Source organism: Ruditapes philippinarum, unplaced genomic scaffold (genome assembly GCF_026571515.1).
Source record: "Ruditapes philippinarum isolate M1 unplaced genomic scaffold, ASM2657151v2 ctg11528_1_1_1_1, whole genome shotgun sequence".
NCBI classification, from domain to species: Eukaryota; Metazoa; Mollusca; class Bivalvia; order Venerida; family Veneridae; genus Ruditapes; species Ruditapes philippinarum.
Window position 1 is genome coordinate 12,009 of NW_026861353.1, and position 17,790 is coordinate 29,798.

Below are 17,790 nucleotides of genomic sequence, written 5' to 3' on the forward strand. Positions count from 1 at the left end.
TTAGATATCCTTTGAAATTGTATAAGTTTCATAAAAATCTAGATCTACCAGAGTATTGTAAAACAGCATTATGAATTAATTACAAAGAGTTTTAAAGAAAACAATAGCACTTTAAACAAGAGGGCCATGATGGCCCTAGATCGCTCACCTGACTTATCAAACTCATCCAAACAATTACCTAGACAAGCATTCTGACCAAGTCTCATGACAGGTGAGTCAAAAATGTGACCACTACAGTGTTAACAAGGATTATCCATATTTGAGCAGTGCAACCTATTTTTTTTACCCCAGATGAACACATATTCAAAATTGACCTAGAAATCATCAAAACAAACTTTCAGACCAATTTCCAGGATATTTGGATCAAAACAGTAGCAACTAGAGTGTTAACAAGATTTTTCTATTTTTAGCTCCGGTGACCTAGTTTCACATGCGATTTCGAACTCATCCAAGCAATTACCTAGACAAGCATCCTGACCAAGTTTGATGATAATTGAGTGTTAACAAGGTTTTTCCATATTTGGGCGGTGTGACCTAGTTTTTTATCCAAGATGACCCATGTTCGATCTTGACTTAGAAATCATCAAAACAAACTTTCAGACCAATTAACAGAATATTTGGATCACAACAGTAGCCACTAGAGTGTTAACAAGATTTTTCTATTTTTAGCTCCTGCATGTGACCTAGTTTTTCATCCGAGATGTCCCATGTTCGATTTATTCCTAGCAATGACCTAGGCAAGTTTCCTGACCAAGTTTGATGACAATTGAGTCAAAATTGTGACCACTAGAGTGTTCACAAGGTTTTTCTATTTTTAGCTCCTGTGACCTAGTTTTTCATCCGAGATGACCCATGTTCGAACTCATCCGAGCTATCACCTAGACAAGCATCTTGATCAAGTTTGATGATGATTGATGCAAAGATGTGACCGCTAGAGTTTTAACAAGGTTTTTATATTATTAGCTCCGGTGACCTACTTTTTCATCCGAGATGACCCATGTTCAAACTCATCCGAGCTATCACCTAGACAAACATCTTGACCAAGTTTGATGATGACTGATGCAAACATGTGACCGCTAGAGCGTTAACAAGGTTTTTCTATTTTTAGCTCCGGTTACCTACTTTTTCATCCGAGATGACCCATGTTCGAACTCATCCGAGCTATCACCTAGACAAGCATCTTGACCAAGTTTGATGATAATGGATGCAAAATTGTGACGGCTAGAGTGTTAACAAGGTTTTTTCTATTTTTAGCTCCGGTAACATACTTTTTCATCCGAGATGACCCATGTTCAAACTCATCCAAGCTATCAACTAGATAAGCATCCTGACCAAGTTTGATGATGATTGATGCAAAAATGTGACCGCTAGAGTGTTAACAAGGTTTTTCTATTTATAGCTCCGGTGACCTAGTTTTTCTCCGAGATGACCCATATTCGAACTCATCCGAGCTATTATCTAAACAAGCATCCTGACAAAGTTTGATGATGATTGGGTCAAAAATGTGACCACTAGAGTGTTCACAAGGTTTTCTTTTTTAGCTCCTGTGACCTAGTTTTTCATCAGAGATGACCCATGTTCGAACTCATCCAAGCAATTGACTAGACAAGCATTCTGACCAAGTTTGATGATGATTGGTTAAAAAATGTGACCACTAGAGTGTTCACAAGGTTTTTCTATTTATAGCTCCTGTGACCTACTTTTTCATCCGAGATGACCCATGTTCGAACTCATCCGAGCTATCACCTAGACAAGCATCTTGACCAAGTTTGATGATGATTGGGTCAAAAATGTGACCTCTAGAGTGTTCACAAGGTTTTTCTATTTTTAGCTCTTGTGACCTAGTTTTTCATCCGAGATGAGCCATGTTCGAACTCATCCGAGCTTTCAACTAGATAAGCATCCTGACCAAGTTTGATGATGCTTGTTTCAAAAATGTGACCGCTAGAGTGTTCACAAGCAATTGTGGACGTACGACGGACGGACGGACGACGGACATTCACCGATCCTAAAAGCTCACCCTAAGCAAGCTCAGGTGAGCTAAAAAAAAGTGATTTCTTCACTCTATTGGAGTAAAGTGAGTTTCTTAAGATGAATAATAATCTGGCTAAAAATTGATGTAATTTCAATGAAATAGCAAGCTTTTGAAATTATATAAGCTCAGTTAAGCAAAACTTCTTTTACATATATGCAAATCATACTAAAAATACAATTTCATGAACTTTTATTAACTTGAATATTTAACCATTTATCTGCTGGAAGTGAAAGTGTTTAGCTTTTGCCACCAGTATAGAACCAGACCAACTTGCACTACCATGCAGTCAGACCAAGCTCTATACAGTTGTAAGCTCGCTTTTTGTATTTTGAAATTCAAAAACCTCAAACTTTGAATGGACTGTTTCAAATTCAAAGCAAGGCTTATCCTGTACAGCAATTTCAGCAGATTAAGAATTAAACCTGTCTAATTTAAAGAGACAACTCATGCGTTAGTTTCAAAATTACTAAATGTCCTCTTTAAATACAATTAAAGCTTATTATTTGTGAACAAAAATTCAACCCATCTTCCCAGCTAGAATGTTGCAGGAACCTAATGCAAGCCAGGGCCAAAAAACCCTTCTTTGTAGAGGCCGAATATAGGCTGCTTCCCCAACCAAACTAGCCTCTTTTTTCCCCCATTTTTGTCCTCAAAATTCCCCAGTATTTTGAAATTTCCCATAGAATTTAGAACAAAATTAAATGATGGTGTTGAATTAAGGTCTTTTACTGCCTTATTAGTATTTCCCAGTGCTTTTTGCTTTTCTATTTTGAAAAACTTGTTAAAAGTTTGAGTTAAATTTGATACCCCTTTTCCCAAAGTATGCCAAAGTCATGTATATTTTCCCCAAGAAAAAGGCTGAGGCCCCTTCCCCAAAAATGGTGTTTTGGCCCTGCAAGCATAAAATGACAGTTTTTTTTCCAGACTATGGACATATACACATACAAAACCATGTAGGACATACAATGTAGACAATGATATCATGGATTTTTTTTTAACAATATGAATATTGAAATCGTAATACATAAAGCACCCATTCCTCACAGGTAAACATTACAACATTTTTAAAAAAAAAAGCTTTGTCATAGACCAAACACTGGTTTGAATATACACAAAGAATTCTCTTTGTATACATCAAAACCAAACCCTGTTTCACTATATTTTGTTTTGGGTGGCATATTTTCTCTTAAAATTAATGACACTTGTATATATATCTGATGAAAATGAATTAAAACAGATCTTTTTGCATTCAGATTTCTGAAATAACTCTTGAATGAAAGGTTCAACATATAAAATGTTCATATACTCATTTTCAAGGAGAAAAGATAAAAACATTTTATCTGTACATCCAGAATTATTTCTCTTTTTTTTAGCATACATATAGCAGCTATATCCTGGTTTTGATTGTATGTCATAGTTTGATCTGAATGTTTAACTTATGTGAATAGAAAGAATCATGATACAGATGATATTGCATTATGGGGTGAGCCCATCTGAGTGAGAACTTTATCTAACCACTGTAACGGACCATTCAGATGTATCTCTATCCAACATGGTGTGCTGGTTACATCCTGGCGATGATATTCTGCTCCCCAGCCTTTAACGAAACTCATACGAATAGTGCACATCTTTGTAAGTTCGTACACAGCCTCAAATCCATGATTCACGCTTTGACTGAGAAGTGCCGCGAATTCCTGATTATTAAAGATCTTCAGACTGCAGCCTGGTGGAATCTTACACACTGTGGTGGGATGAAAACCATGGTGATAATTACAGTTCCTGCTCTGTACAAATATAGAGCTGTCACTGAGACATTCGGCAAACACTTCACCACCAACATAATATAGATGAACACCTACAATATAAATAATAATTATTATAATATAGCAACACTTTTAGAGTAAAAATGTGTTGAGATTTATTTTTCACAAAAGTCAACTCTAATTAATTTGCATACTATTTAAATAGCCTCTTATCTTTTGTTCGGTTCCATAAGTAAGGAGTCTTACTGTTTGGAATGTCACTCATTCACTCGTAAAACGTAATCATATTATGTCGCTTGTTTTCCACTTTATATAACATTGAAATATTCCTTTATATTACAAATATGTAATATAACATGTTGAGCAATCATTTTCGCCTATACATTTCATACAAAACAAGATTTAAAATATCAGTGTTTAGAATAAGTTTATTCTCATCAATTTCAATGTAGTGTTTAGTTATAAAATAACTAAAAAGCCTTATATTTGTTATCATGTAATATAAAATTTGTTTAAACTTGTCAAAGAAAATGTTATAAAAGTTTTTAAAATTTTAATAGATAATTTCATACCTTTGCTTATATGTCTTCTTGTGTTTTCTATAGTAGAGTTTCTGTTTACATTGGACAATAGACCAAGACAGAACCTGTCTGCATTATTGGAGGGGTCTGTGAAACCATCAACAACTATACTCGTTTGTGAGGCATGGAAAGCCTCTCCTACCCTGTTGTTTAATTCGTAGTATACAATAGAACACCAGTATTGTGGCTCTTGATAGGTCACTGGTTGCATATCTATGAAAAACAGTTAGATTTTAAAGATTACATAGTTTATACATTTAAAAACTGTTAGTAATAATAATGACATTGTGTTTGATCTTAATTTCTCTGAAAATTAACATAATGCAATGCCTATGCCTCCCTAATCATAAAACCTTTTTGTACTGCCTTTTCCTTGATTAAAGAATAATTTGTATTGCCTATGCCTTCATTATAGAACAAGGCCAAGCAGTTTGAATATGCCTTTATAATATTGGCTATTTAATTTCGGACCTACAATTGCATATTACATGTATATGTTGTGTGGTTGAAACTGACATGATAATGAAAACTACAACATTTTAATCATAGTACATAGTGCTTGGAAACATGTGAGTGGTGTGGGTCCTGAAGAAAAATCAATTTCATTTGAATATGCATTCCCTTCACTCTATCGTAACTGCCACTTGTTGCACAAAAACAACCCCGCATAAACAAACTAACAGAAAGTTGAAATTAAAACAAGATTTGTTTGAATCCATCTGCTACTGGTGCTGCTTTGACAGCAGGAAATGTCAAATCTCATCATTTATTCTAAAACCACATATTGACAAATATTAGCATTTTTTTCCCATTTCTGAGTAATGTGAAGTTAATTTACATTTGAAATAAGGCAGTCTCAAGAGATGTTCCCTTTTAGTTTTATTGGTAAATGTATCGTAATGCTTTTAACATTTACAGCTAAGATAAAACATTCAAGCATTCATCGCTACAACGATCATGGATTATTGTCTACCAATTTCATTGTAATGCAATTCGCCTTTCATTTATCACTCCGAAAATTGAGAAACATCAAATTTGCATAGGAGAATAATTCTGTCATGAAATCTTTCAATTTGTATTAACTAAATGCACTTTATTGAAGTGGAAAGCATTCAAGCTAATTTGATAACTGTTAAGGCAAACATTTAAATATGTTTGTAACATACAAACACCACATATGGTGAAAAAGGAAAAACTTAAAAGAGTAGTAAATCTACAATAAAAGTCTTGAATAAAAATGAAATCTGAAAATTTCAGCAAGATTCGTGCAGACTAGGACCGAATGTATGCAAATATAAACTTTTCTAGGAATTATGATGGCATAGGTACACTAGTAAAACATGAGACCGCAAATATAGGAGCTTTAATTCCTGCTTGAGGCCAGAAATGACGAGTCATTATACATTTAACAAACTTGTTGGATAAATGCTATGAACAATAACTCTATTGCTAACTTTTTTTTTTAAACTGAGATGCTCTGTTGAAAGAAAGCTTATAAAAAAAAAAGGATAAAATATTCCAAGTGTTCCCTGAGTTTCTGTTTTAATTTTGTTCAATATGCCTCTTTTCCAGAGGTTGCTGCCATTCTGACTAGCACACAAGCATCGATAATTACAGAAAACTGTAAGAAATGCCCCAAATTGTTTCTGTAGCTTAAGTGAATGAACTTACGAGCTGGATATTTATCACTCATTGGTATATTGACTGTAGGTGGGGGAACTGGTGGAGGGGGCATGCTTGTATCCATGGGCTGTTGACCCCGGCTCTGGCTGCTTGGTGGGCTGTTGTCATCGTGAACTTGGTAAGCCGGAGGCGGTGTATCTGCTGCAAAATCAAACAAAAACACATTATTTTAAATATTCAATTAACTTTCTATCAACTGAAATAAACAAAACCATTCAATGCTCATTTAAATATGCTTTTACCAAAGGATTAAATTTCTTTATCCTGAATTATGTGGTAAGTTGTTCAAAAGTCTCATCAACATATGTAAGAGGATTCATTTAAAACAGGGATCTCTCATCAATAATTCATATAACTTTTTGTTCAGGCGATACACATAATACAAACATGTCTTTTCATATTATTCTTTTCAATCATACTTAAAGCGGATGTCATGAAAAGGCCCATTGGGATTTCAAGAACAAAATCATGTTTTTTTACATTATTCCATTTCGATCATTTTTTTGAACTGGGCAATAATGCACTCAATATTGCATTATATTTTGACTCATTCTGGTCTCTTTATTGAGAGAGACATCCCCTCTTCTTTGCTTTGGTTGGATTTTTATCTCGACATTGTACAGATCATATGGTGATAAACTCAGGGTGGTGATTTTTCAGGATTAACTCTTTATCCTTCTTTATGCTAGTTCAACAGCCGCCTGATATGACAGAATGCGAAGACCCAACCCCTGGATTTTGACCAACAGCAGTGAGTAGCAAGTAGTTCTAAACCAGCAAATTTAACCGTCTGGCAACAGAGGAACTGTTTCTACTCACCCTTTCTATTTCAAGGGTATTTTTACTAGCACTTCAGACCAACTTTTTAGACCATCATATTCCCTAATTAGAAAATCCAAACATGCTAATTAAATACTAAAAGTAGGGCTGTCATTGAATATCGCAATATCGATACATCATCAATATTCAACAAATCGATACAATATTGATTCACAATTTAGAATATCTAAACAATTTAAAAACCATTTCTTCATGTTTACTGAAACATCTCTGTATTTCTGTGTAAAGGGAAAAAGCCAATTTTCTTCCCTAGTCTGAACACAGGATTAAATTTTCATAGGTCTGTAAAATACAAACCAGAAAAGGGTTCTTTCTTTCAGTACGTTGTGTTTGTAAGGAAAATTTATTACACATATTTGAATAGTTTCCACTGTACAGCTTACAGGCTATTGAAATTGATATATTGTTGATATTTAGCTTGATATATCGATACAAAATTTTCAATCAATGATAAACGTAACTAAAAGATTAAATATGAACTATTAACATTTGTAAATGTAAAACATCTGATGTTTTTAAAAATGACTTATCAAAGTCAATTTAAATTTGATATTTTTCTATATATTCATCATAAAAGACACTTCTGAGTAACATTTAATTCATGCAAAGTTACTTTCAACAGTCATTTACCTACATTGTAAATAGTAATCTGGGATATAATTAACTTACCCGGTACACCTCCATATGGGCTGCCAGGTCCAGAACTGGCTGGGGATGTTGGGCCAGTATGGAAGTTGTTTGGGTATGTGACATTGTGTGGCATTGATGGTTCTGGTACTGCTTGAAATGGGGGCATCGATGGGTTGTGACCTGCTGGAAACTCGCTGTATCGTGGGACTAGAACTGGGGGCAGTACTGAAATAATACAAAGTATTTTACTTATTTTTTGTTCAAGTAACATACACAAATATAAAAAAGCTGTGTTGATATTGCATTTATTTTCATTAGATAAACTATATTTATGGCTGCTGCAAATTCTAGAATTACTTTCATTTAAATCAAAGAAAGAAATGTTATTTATTTGTTAGAAATACTTTTGACAGGGCATATGTCTTGTATTCATAACAGTTGTCTGCTATATAACCTTTGCATAATGGCTTAGGCTATACATTCTTAAAACTGTTAAACCTGGCCATATAACCTAATTAGAAAATCTTTATATTTAAAAGCATACAAAATCCTGCTACTACATTATCTGCAGCAGAAACAGTATATTTCTAGTGAAAGCTAAGTGCTTTAAGTTGTTATTCACTTCATGAAAGAATAAACCACATTAATGAAATTATTTATAAGTATTGATAGGTCTTGTACAATAATGAAAAAATATTGAAAAATGGGATATATTCTATTTAATTTATTATAGCATTTCAAACATCATACTCAAATATGTAAGTAAAGAATATCTTACCTGGACTTTCAACTCTTTTGTAGTGGTACGGATTTATACACACTTCTTTGTGTTTTGCATTAAATGGAAACTCGCAACAATCAAGGGCTTTAAGCTCATGGTGACTTTGTAAATCTGGCCAACGCCACACACGACAGTAGATTACATGAGGCAAACCTTTCCTATGAGATACCTGCAACCTACCATCCAGAGACCTAGGAATTGTTACACATTTGCTTTGCTGTCCCGGACAGCTTAAAGCTTTCTCGAGATCTTCTAAAGCCCCTTTCTTCTTTTTAAGTTTTTTCACAAGTGAGTCAACAGCCTTCTCTGCCCATTTTTCCTCCTCGTCACCCTGTTTCCATCCTAGAAGACGTTTAACAGCAGGACTTGTGAAGGAGAACAGGCTGTTTAAACTTGATATAGTGGAGGACATCCCTCTATCTGAAAAAATATATAACAACATTTTAGTAAATCGAGTTCTGGTAATATGTGGCAGGGCTGAAAATTAGCGGTCGCCCAGTCGCCCATGGCGACTAAATTTGTAATTGGGCCACCAAAAATTTCAAAATAGTCGTCCAGTCGGCGACTACAAAAAAATGGGCCGTAGATTAAATTATCCGCATAATAAACGAAAATTAAACGGCGCGCAACGGATTTTATCCCTATCAATAACGTCACAATATCGATGGCATAGTGCTATAAGGGGATAAGTGAAAAATGACAGTTTTGAGATAATCAAGAAAAACTGTCTGCTGCTTTTGTTTGTAATCATTTTTAAAAATGATTTTGCATGCTTGTAAACGAGTAATATTAGAAGCATTATAATCATTTTTACCTATTGTGTGGTCGTTGGTTAGTTCAAAAATCATTTAATAATTACTTAACACCTTATAACATTTGCTGAAATGACAAGTTGCATTTCGGTAAAAGGCGTTATCTGCCACTTCACTCCTTTTAGAATAAAAAATGTAACCATATCATAAGTCAACATACAGTGACAACTGCCACTTACCACCTGACTTTCTATTACTTTTGAAATCAAATGATCAAAGAATTTTATAAGTCTCAGTGTTTAACAATATTTCGGTTGTTTTCTAACATACATGTATATGCCGACATGCAACTTTCAACTTCTCCACTTAAAATTATTGAAAAAGTGATTGAGTCCAAAATGATAACAAACTAGTTCAAAGGTATTTTCTAAATCCTATTTTGGCATAGCTGAAGGAAAAATAATGCACAATGACGCCAAGTTTTAAAATCAAATTTATTTCATTTCAAAACCTTTAACATAAATTTGTGACATGTGCTTATATTAGCATCATGTATTAACATTAAAACAAGTAATTCATTACCTTCATGAACAAGAACAATTAAAACGAAACAGGATAACAAATTGTAATCAATTAATTGTCCACAATCTCAAGTTTGAAACACAATTCATGTTATAGTTCATATTCATAATAATGTTATTCATGATGTATTAAAAACAACTTAGAAGTGTATTTATATAAGTGTTTATGCTGATAAATGAAAGTATTTCATTATGTTTGCATGATTTCGTAGTTCATACTGTGTTCATTATTACAATGCCAAATGGACCGTTTCCTTACAATTAAATCATTTTGAAAAAAAAAATCAAATTTTTATACTGAGTTATAGTTCAACATTCATCTGATTCATGGTCTTCTCTGTGGGGTAGACTACCATAAAATGAATGGTATCTTGGCGGTATTATTTGCCTTTGGCACAAACTCAACAAATCGTCATATTTTTTTTTCGATATACATATCTGACTATCATATGCATTCTTTAATGCATAGCCCTCAATTGTTCTCATTTTTCATCTCAAATTAGGCCGTGCAATTTCAATGAATTTGAATTCAGTATTAACTTCATACTTGTAGTAAATTCTGTTTGGCTCAGATTTACGGTATTCAAATAGGTGTACCTTTGTCCACTGAAGTGTTGAACCATCTGCTGCCTTGCTTCTATTAGCCACAGTATGATCTGCCAAATCCTTAAAATCTTTTATATCAGATGTAGCCACTTCAATTACTTTATATCTTGGCTCACTGGCTTTGCTATTCGACACAGCTGACATCCAATCCGTAGGACCAAACATATCATGCTTTTTCGTAGCTTTTTCGATAGTGGCATGTACAGAGTCTCCCTCCATTTGCGAATGTCCACGTTCAAAAAAATTGTGAGTGATTGTGTTAATAGGCATATTCTGTACACAAAATAAACACATACTGGAGAAAGGAAGATTTCTGTTCTGTCCAGAACAGCTGTCGGAGTAGTATATCAAATGATCAACAGCTCCAAGACTTTCATTGAATTTGTATATACATGAAGAGATATCATTGCTTCCTCGCTTAGCAACTGATTCATACCACATGTAACATGATGCATGCTTTGAGACTATGTCAAATACAGTAAAATTATATGTAGCTAACTTCCGGCTGTAGTAAACTTCACCTATTTCTGTTTTGGGTGAAATCAAAACTTTTTGAAGATCAAAATTTATTTTTTACACGTGTATTTGTATCTTCCAAGGCCTTTTCTTTGTCATTCTGTTTCTGTTGTCGAATTTGCTCTTTTCTTTGTTGATGTTCAAGGTATTCACTCTCTCTTTCTTTCTTTTTGGCATCATCATGACTTTTATACACTTCACAAAAGGTGCATAAGTCTTTTTTGGGGTGATGAAAACCAAGATTGAATTCCTTATTGAATATAGAGTTATACAGCCAGAGCTTCTCAGGAATTGTGTTGCTTTTCTCACACTCTTCCACATACATTCTATACATTTTATTTACTGACAAGCCCTTTTCAAGATATTGCCTCTCGGTATCCCTTCGGCAGTAATGTGAATCTACTCTCTGAAATTTGTCTATGTGTTTCCGTATTCCATCTCTGGCTGCTTTGGAAACTTCAATCTTTTTATGCCGACCCCTTCTATCTGTAGTGTCATATATCTTGTCTCTATTCATCGTGTACTCGATCACCTTTGGTCCAACATCTAAAATATTCACGAAGCTACTTTTACAAATTTGAATCAAATCATCACTATCATCATTGAGCGGAAGAAAATATTCATAAGTTAATTTCCTTCTAGATTCATCATTAGTTGTTGTTCGCCGTTTTTTACTTATAACTTTTATATGATGTGATATAAAGTTTCGTTGAGTCTCATATGACAAGTTCCAGTAATGGTTGAATATTTCCTCCCTTCTTTCTTTTTTTATTTTACTTGTGCATCTGTATTTGCATTTACAACTGATTGCCTTTGATGCCTTCATCGGAACTGTAACCCCTTTCTCATTTTGATAACATTGTCCATGCTGCCGCCTTCTTTTTGTAATTTCACGCTGCCATTTATCAGGTTCTCTGGTGCGTTTCCTAGAGTTGCTCTTTTCATATTCAGGAGTTTTGGCATATGAATGTACACATGGTTCCTCAAGGTTTGTATGTGCATAATTTTTAATTTGATTATTTTCTTTGGGTGAATTTTCATATTCAGAATCATCAGTACATGTACTTGGCACATATTCAGATCCAGAATCATTATTTTCGGAACCTTGACTTTCTGTTTCTGGTAATTCAATACTAGATAAAATATTATTATCCAGACTTATTTCAACTTCACTTCCTATTGAATCATTTAAACTTATATCAATAGGATTGAATGGTAGCCCATCAACTGGTGCATACAAATCATTGTCTAGTTCATCTTTAAGAGAGGAATTGTTGCATAAAATATTACCATTTTCATCGGCAATGAAAAAATCTGAAACACTATCTTCTTCATTATCATTTGTAACATAAACCTGTATAAGGCATTCATCTAAGTTAATATCTTCAAGTGGTAAAGTCGGTTCGATTGTTTTATCAGAAAAATTGCTCTCATTTTTTGCATTACTCGCTTCTCTTCTAATAAGTTCATTGATAGGAACATCATCGTCTGAATCTGAATTTTCAAAATGTATCTCCATTTTCTGTTTAACATGAACTACTGGTATATCTTTTTAAAATCAGCTTTTGTTCATATTCTTGTTCACAAACAACTGCGAGTATACTCTCAAGATGAAAAATATGGTTTGCGATCAGTTTAAGTAAAGATTCTCTGACATTGTTTTGATGACATTGAATAAAGCGGTCGAGGGCCTTCTCATACATTTCATTCACCTGCAACTTCTTTTGCTCTAGTTGTAAAAGACGTGACCTTGCATATCTTGCTTCTGGTAGGTCCATTTCTAAAAAAGAGAAATAAGTTAGATATCAATTTGAACAACTTTGAAAGAATGTTATCATTTTCTTTTATATCAAATAAAACTGGAAATAGATTAAAAGTTTTAATCTTTTAAAGTGACAGAATATTCTCAATACAAATGATACAAATGTCACGGCTTTAGGAAACCCAATATGTTACTTTACCCACAGGTTATCGGTGACTTTACCTCTAATGTGTTATCCAATATAATTTATCCGAGTACTATAACACTTTCAATGAAATCAATTTTAGACAAATATATACATCAAAATCTTCACTATAATACGAATATAATGTGACAAAATACCTGCTATATAAATTGTTTATCTGCAAAAGTAGATGCTGCACCAAAAGTCATCCATGTAACCTGTTTCTTCTTTTCAAAAATAATGCGCCTTGAAATTAACATGTAATAATCTAGAATCCAAATAATTTTATCTTAGCTACGTTATTTTCTAGAGTTTACCAAACATAAACATTATAATTATTGCTTTCCATGTTATTCTGGAACAAGAAATGAAAATGATAAATACTTTAAATGATTTAAAAATGCTTGTTATGATATTTTAAACGGTTAGCTTTGTAGAGATTTAACAAAATTTTCAATTATACAAAGACGTATCTACCACTTATCCCCTTTTAGCATAGAACACAATGCTGAATACCCTAATTGATTAAAAGGTGATATGTGGTAGATATCACCATTTTGCCTTTTAATATTTTTCTATTTTTACTTATCACCTTTTTTCAAAGCCTCATTGTGGTTTATGTGACGTATGTACAATGACGGGAACTAGATAGGCACATGCGCCCAAGTCTGTAGTATTCAAATATGTTATCATGCAAGAAGGCGTTAAGTAACACTTATCCCCTTATAGCACTATGCCATCGATATGGCTGCGTCCATAGCGTAAAAAAATCACATTGTCCGTGGAAAAATGTGGCGGTTTCTTGACGGTGTTAGCGAACCGAAAAAGAAAAGGCTATCGGCCGATGACAAAAAAAAGTACTTCAATGAATATGAGAAAAATAAACGTTCAAGATCGTTCCTACTGGACTGGAAAAAGGAAAGACCGTGGCTTGAAAATACCGAGAACGGAATGAAATGCAGCTATTGTAACGAATATGAAAGCAAACGACAATCTTTGTTCGTTCAAGGTTGTAAAAGTTATAAAATTGAAACAATCAAATTACATGAACAGTCCAAATCCCATCTTAAGTGTCAGGCTTGTTATCATGCAAAATGTGTGCCTGCAAGTATGTCGGAAGCTGGGAAAATAGTGCAAAAGCTAAATGATGAAAATTTCAAGAAAATGGCCATTTTATTTAGGACAGCGCACGCCCTTGCTATACATAACCGTCCGTTTACTGACTTTATGTGGATGTGTGAGCTTGACTCTGTAAAAAATGTTAATGTCGGTGAAACTTACAGAAATGCAGCAGCAGCTAAAACTTTCATAAACTATATTGCTAAAAATGAAATTACAAAAGTGTCATCACGCATAAGTACATCAAAATTTCTCTGTATTATTGGAGATGGGAGCACAGATGCCTCTGTTAAAGAGCAAGAAATGTGGTTTGTCAGATATTGTAGAGAAGGCATCATATCTACTGATTTTATAGGTGTTGATAGCTGTGACAAAGCATCTGCTGAGAATATTGTAAATGGCCTACAAAATGTTGTTCAAACTAATCTTTCTTATGACTGGAATAAATTTCTTCTGAAAACTGTTGCCATATCATGTGATGGTGCCAGTGTAATGGTTGGATGTAAAGGTGGAGTTGGAGCTATTTTAAGAAGACAACAGCCTGATATGATTACGATCCACTGTATGGCTCACCGCCTAGAATTATCCCTAAAAGATGCTGCCAAATCAGTGAAATTATATGAAAAAACTATTAGTGTCCTTGCAATGGGACTTTATTATTTTTATCATAATAGTAGCCTAAATAGAGCAATGTTGAAAAGGAGTGAATGTGCGCTGAAAACAGATGATGACAAGGGCTTATTGCTACCAAGCAGGGTTGGAGGTACAAGGTGGATTGGGCATACTGCATTGGCTTTACAAAATATCACAGTATCCTATAAATATATAATTAGCCATCTTGGACAGGTACAGTCACTTCAATAAATTAATTATTTCAACAACTAGAATTTTTTAAAAGTTATAGAACTACAAAGTTTGAATAACGGTTAAACCATATAAAATAGTTTAGCAAAAAAGTTAAAAGTTCTTCGAGATATAACGTACAAGATAAGATGAACAATAATAAAATTAATATTTTATCAGAAAACTATTTTTTGTTTTATTGTATATAAGTAACATATCAGAATATTTTTCTCATACTAACCAATAAAATTCAAGTTTTATTCTTCTATTTTGTAATTTTTAATTGTATTTTACTTGTTATTGGCATAACTATATGCATTTATTGTTTAACATATCTTTAATTATAGATCAATTCACTTTACAAGACCTAATCTAATGTAATGATCTTAATTTTTCTTATATCTTTCAGTTAACAGAACCATCTGAACGTGTGTCAACAGATTCACGGGCCAAAGCCTATGCTTTTTTGAAACTTCTTCAGACGAAGAGCATTGTATATTTCATCTATTTTTTGATAGATGTTCTAAGTGTCTTAAAAAGATTGTCACTAGGTGTCCAAAACAACCAGTGCTTGATCTCCCAACAACACTCGACTATAGAATCAATGTTGGAAGTTCTTAGAGGATACAAAACTAGGTAATTTATAAATTATAGGAAAATAGTTTTACAGTAATCTGTTTAATTTAATCATATGCCCCTCTTAAATCTCAATCAATTTACCAAATATTCTAAAATTGCTAAGTCGAAATCTAGCCATCATTATCTTATTAACTGTTATAAATCTGAAACATTGTATTGTTAAATGTGCTTTAAATTGCATATATAACTGTTTTATACCAGTGATGGACCCAGTCTAAGAAAGATTATTAACAGCAAATTAGAATTAAAAGGAGATGAAAGAGAATTTAATTCAGCAAGGAACAAGATCATAGATCAGATAGAAGCAGCACTTTTGCGAAGATTCTCTGAATTTTCATCATTAGGTGTGATTAAGGCTACAAGAATAGCAGATATTTTATCATGGCCCAAGTCTTGGGAAATGCTTCAAGGTTATACTGAGTTTAAATGAGCACTGATTGTTGTTTACTTTATTTATTATTATTTGTGTGATTGTTGATTATTATTGTTATTTTTATTTTACTTTTATTGTATTTAATTTTGCGCTGTTAGTGATCTTACTGATTCCCTTTTTATTTTCTTTAAGTTTGTGACTGTGAATTATTTATTTTCTTCAACTTTACATACATGTCAGTATTTAAGGAAGATTCAAATAAATAATAAAATTATATTATTTAATTACAAAAGACTAAAGCTTGGACAAGTGCAATTTTGTGTAAGTGTTACTATAATAGCAAATTTATATTATGATATATAGGAGTGTCATTATTTATAAATCAAATTGACAAAAAATGAAAATTCTTAGAAAGAGAAATGAAATAGTAAGATAGGGAAAATAAAGTACATTCACACTATATTTATATACTGATAGTGTGATAATTTGTGTTCAAATAATTGTTATTCTGCTTTCAGATTTTGGAACAGAAGACTTGCTAACTTTAATCAGTCATTTTCGTACTTTATTTGAAAAAGCTGGGTTGAACTGTGATGAGATTGAGATGGAGTGGATCATGTTGAAGAAGGCTATTTGTGAAAAGTAAGTTAAAGCTTTTATATTCAAACTGAATTTTCTTATCATTCATATCACTCTGTTGATAAAAAATATTAGTAATACAGCTAACTTCAGACAAATAAATGTTACAATTTAAGTTTAAATTACTTCATAAACTGCCTGTTTCAATGAACAATCTGAGGATAGTTATTCAGCTAAATTAATTCTAACTTAGCTCTTACATGTGATGTTGAAACTTGATAAAAAAGCAAATAAATAAAATGAGATTAATATAATACAAAAACTAAGATTTTCTTTTTTGGTATTTCTATTTTAGCACAGCCAAGTTTGAATCATGGACACAAGTAAATGAAATATATGGACACCAGTATCGGAATATATTAGAATGTAATGGATCTTATTTTTAACTATGAGCCCAAGTAGTGCTGAAGCTGAAAGGGGATTTTCATTGATGAAAGTTCTAAAAACAAAAATCCGATCAACATTGAGTCAGGGTAGTTTAAATGACCTATTAATTACCAAGTTACATGCTCCTAAAATTGGAGATTTTAATCCTAGTGAGGCTGTTTATCTATGGAACAGTGAGGGAAACCGCACTAAAAGAGTGAACTTTAAAGACATGTCAGCAAGTAAAAGAAAACCAACTGTGTTTACTCAAACACCAGATGTTGTTGTTCCACAAGAGACTGAGAGCATTGTAATGTCTAAGCCAATTCCTGTTTCAAAAGACTTGGAAACTGGTCCTGAATTAGACAAAAGCAGTACCTCTATTGTTTATGAGGAATCCCAACAATCCAGTGTTTCTGTAGAGGTTCAAACAGATCAAATTCCTTCTGTTGAAGCCAGCACACAAACATTTGACAATGAACTTGTGAGCAAACAGTATAGATTTTCTTCAATAACATCAGAGGAACACTCAAATAAGTACTATTCCTCATCTGATGAGGCCAGTGACTATTCTGATATTGACTCAGACTTGGAGGAGGATATTGTGTTTTCAAAATTGTTGGACTTTAATACTAGAGACTGATACAGATAGATATTTAACACATCATAAGTAAACAATACACAAATAAAGAACTCTGTTTCAGTGATATGATTTTATTTACAAAGTTTTTAATTAAATTAATAATTTTCATAGATTCAGAATATGACTTGTTATATTAACTCGATAAATTGTAGGTCCACTAAAATATTTACTGGGCCACCAAAATTTTCCAGTCAGTGGTCCAGGTGGCCACCAAGCTTAAATGGTTAGTTTTTATCCCTGCACTGTGGCTATGAATGAGATGGCAATTATGGTAAAACTATGGTCTGTCCATGATGAAAGAAGCAGATAAAGGATCATTTGGAGACTATACAGTAATATGTTATTTTATGATTCTCAGTAGAACACGCTAAATTGTAATTATTAAGTTAAAACTCAAACATAGCTTTAATAAAACTACAATGTACTGCACTAGGAAGTAAATAAGTAAATACAT

At 33.1% G+C, this 17,790-nt stretch overlaps 2 protein-coding genes across 2 annotated transcripts; one reads left to right on the plus strand and one right to left on the minus strand.

Moving 5' to 3' along the window:
- Nucleotides 1–2,912: 2,912 nt before the first annotated feature.
- Nucleotides 2,913–8,733, minus strand: LOC132715342 (mothers against decapentaplegic homolog 1-like; the record flags this gene model as incomplete). The annotated part of the gene is given in 5 exon segments (XM_060698332.1): nt 2,913–3,890; nt 4,371–4,592; nt 6,051–6,203; nt 7,572–7,757; nt 8,311–8,733. Coding segments are annotated over 5 exon segments (1,377 nt in total). The 3' UTR covers nt 2,913–3,489.
- Nucleotides 8,734–13,462: 4,729 nt separating this feature from the next.
- On the plus strand, nt 13,463–16,714 carry LOC132715343 (zinc finger protein 862-like). Its single transcript, XM_060698333.1, has 5 exons — nt 13,463–14,679; nt 15,086–15,312; nt 15,517–15,725; nt 16,207–16,330; nt 16,623–16,714. The coding sequence occupies exons 1-5, from the start codon at nt 13,504–13,506 to the stop codon at nt 16,711–16,713; spliced, it is 1,827 nt and encodes a 608-aa protein (XP_060554316.1). The 5' UTR covers nt 13,463–13,503; the 3' UTR covers nt 16,714.
- Nucleotides 16,715–17,790: the final 1,076 nt, after the last annotated feature.